Source organism: Oncorhynchus tshawytscha, unplaced genomic scaffold (assembly GCF_018296145.1).
Source record: "Oncorhynchus tshawytscha isolate Ot180627B unplaced genomic scaffold, Otsh_v2.0 Un_contig_5571_pilon_pilon, whole genome shotgun sequence".
Classification (NCBI taxonomy): domain Eukaryota; kingdom Metazoa; phylum Chordata; class Actinopteri; order Salmoniformes; family Salmonidae; genus Oncorhynchus; species Oncorhynchus tshawytscha.
This window is the reverse complement of record NW_024609393.1, coordinates 55,001-57,500: the sequence shown is the minus strand read 5'-3', so window position 1 is coordinate 57,500 and position 2,500 is coordinate 55,001. Positions and strand designations below refer to the sequence as shown.

The 2,500-nt window shown below is 45.3% G+C and overlaps 1 protein-coding gene across 1 annotated transcript in view; it reads right to left on the bottom strand.

The window, feature by feature from the left end:
- Window positions 1–2,500, bottom strand: part of secisbp2l (SECIS binding protein 2-like) — a 42,910-nt gene that overhangs the window by 17,500 nt on the left and 22,910 nt on the right. Inside the window, exons 9-10 of the mRNA XM_042315119.1 lie at window positions 332–445; window positions 16–183 (exon numbers count right to left, since the gene is read on the bottom strand). Of these exons, the coding sequence (XP_042171053.1) occupies window positions 16–183; window positions 332–445 (282 nt within the window). The remainder of the gene's footprint in view (window positions 1–15; window positions 184–331; window positions 446–2,500) is intronic.

Here is a 2,500-nt window from a genome sequence, read left to right as displayed (position 1 = left end):
AGTGCATGCTGGTACCTGTAGTTTCCTCTGCTCCATGCTGATCTCAGAGTACTCCTGCGCTGTAGCCAGGGCAGCGGCCAGGGCCTTCTTCCTCTGACTCTTGGCCCTCTTGGGGACGGAGGTGGTGATGGGGATGGGGGTCTGGACGATGTTGATGGGAGAGTTCTCTGGAAGGTTATCCAGCTGGAGAGAGGAGGGGGGTTTACTACAGGATAGATTGTTTTGTGGTCAGCCTCTACTCACTTTGGTGCCAACCCCCCCCAAAAAACAAGTGAAATTCTCAAGGAAGGAAGGAAGGAAGGAAGGGAGGAAGGATTAGCCGGTCTCTCACCAGGTTCTTGGTTAGTTTGGTCTGGTGTTGGTTCTGGGAAGGGTTAGGGTTAGGGTCTGGTTTGATGTTCCTCTGTGCCCCTCCTGAGACCAGCTCTGGAAACTCATCCTCATCCTGAAACAGACTTTAGAATTGACCAAACACCTAACTTCTACAGCCTCTAACTCCTAATACACACTGACTGAGGACTAGTTCACACAATACCTCCTCTACATCTACAGCCTCTAACTCCTAATACACACTGACTGAGGACTAGTTCACACAATACCTCCTCTACATCTACAGCCTCTAACTCCTAATACACACTGACTGAGTACTAGTTCACACAATACCTCCTCTACATCTACAGCCTCTAACTCCTAATACACACTGACTGAGGACTAGTTCACACAATACCTCCTCTACATCTACAGCCTCTAACTCCTAATACACACTGACTGAGGACTAGTTCACACAATACCTCCTCTACATCTACAGCCTCTAACTCCTAATACACACTGACTGAGGACTAGTTCACACAATACCTCCTCTACATCTACAGCCTCTAACTCCTAATACACACTGACTGAGGACTAGTTCACACAATACCTCCTCTACATCTACAGCCTCTAACTCCTAATACACACTGACTGAGGACTAGTTCACACAATACCTCCTCTACATCTACAGCCTCTAACTCCTAATACACACTGACTGAGGACTAGTTCACACAATACCTCCTCTACATCTACAGCCTCTAACTCCTAATACACACTGACTGAGGACTAGTTCACACAATACCTCCTCTACATCTACAGCCTCTAACTCCTAATACACACTGACTGAGGACTAGTTCACACAATACCTCCTCTACATCTACAGCCTCTAACTCCTAATACACACTGACTGAGGACTAGTTCACACAATACCTCCTCTACATCTACAGCCTCTAACTCCTAATACAACTCCTAATACACACTGACTGAGGACTAGTTCACACAATACCTCCTCTACATCTACAGCCTCTAACTCCTAATACACACTGACTGAGGACTAGTTCACACAATACCTCCTCTACATCTACAGCCTCTAACTCCTAATACACACTGACTGAGGACTAGTTCACACAATACCTCCTCTACATCTACAGCCTCTAACTCCTAATACACACTGACTGAGGACTAGTTCACACAATACCTCCTCTACATCTACAGCCTCTAACTCCTAATACACACTGACTGAGGACTAGTTCACACAATACCTCCTCTACATCTACAGCCTCTAACTCCTAATACACACTGACTGAGGACTAGTTCACACAATACCTCCTCTACATCTACAGCCTCTAACTCCTAATACACACTGACTGAGGACTAGTTCACACAATACCTCCTCTACATCTACAGCCTCTAACTCCTAATACACACTGACTGAGGACTAGTTCACACAATACCTCCTCTACATCTACAGCCTCTAACTCCTAATACACACTGACTGAGGACTAGTTCACACAATACCTCCTCTACATCTACAGCCTCTAACTCCTAATACACACTGACTGAGGACTAGTTCACACAATACCTCCTCTACATCTACAGCCTCTAACTCCTAATACACACTGACTGAGGACTAGTTCACACAATACCTCCTCTACATCTACAGCCTCTAACTCCTAATACACACTGACTGAGGACTAGTTCACACAATACCTCCTCTACATCTACAGCCTCTAACTCCTAATACACACTGACTGAGGACTAGTTCACACAATACCTCCTCTACATCTACAGCCTCTAACTCCTAATACACACTGACTGAGGACTAGTTCACACAATACCTCCTCTACATCTACAGCCTCTAACTCCTAATACACACTGACTGAGGACTAGTTCACACAATACCTCCTCTACATCTACAGCCTCTAACTCCTAATACACACTGACTGAGGACTAGTTCACACAATACCTCCTCTACATCTACAGCCTCTAACTCCTAATACACACTGACTGAGGACTAGTTCACACAATACCTCCTCTACATCTACAGCCTCTAACTCCTAATACACACTGACTGAGGACTAGTTCACACAATACCTCCTCTACATCTACAGCCTCTAACTCCTAATACACACTGACTGAGGACTAGTTCACACAATACCTCCTCTACATCTACAGCCTCTAACTCCTAATA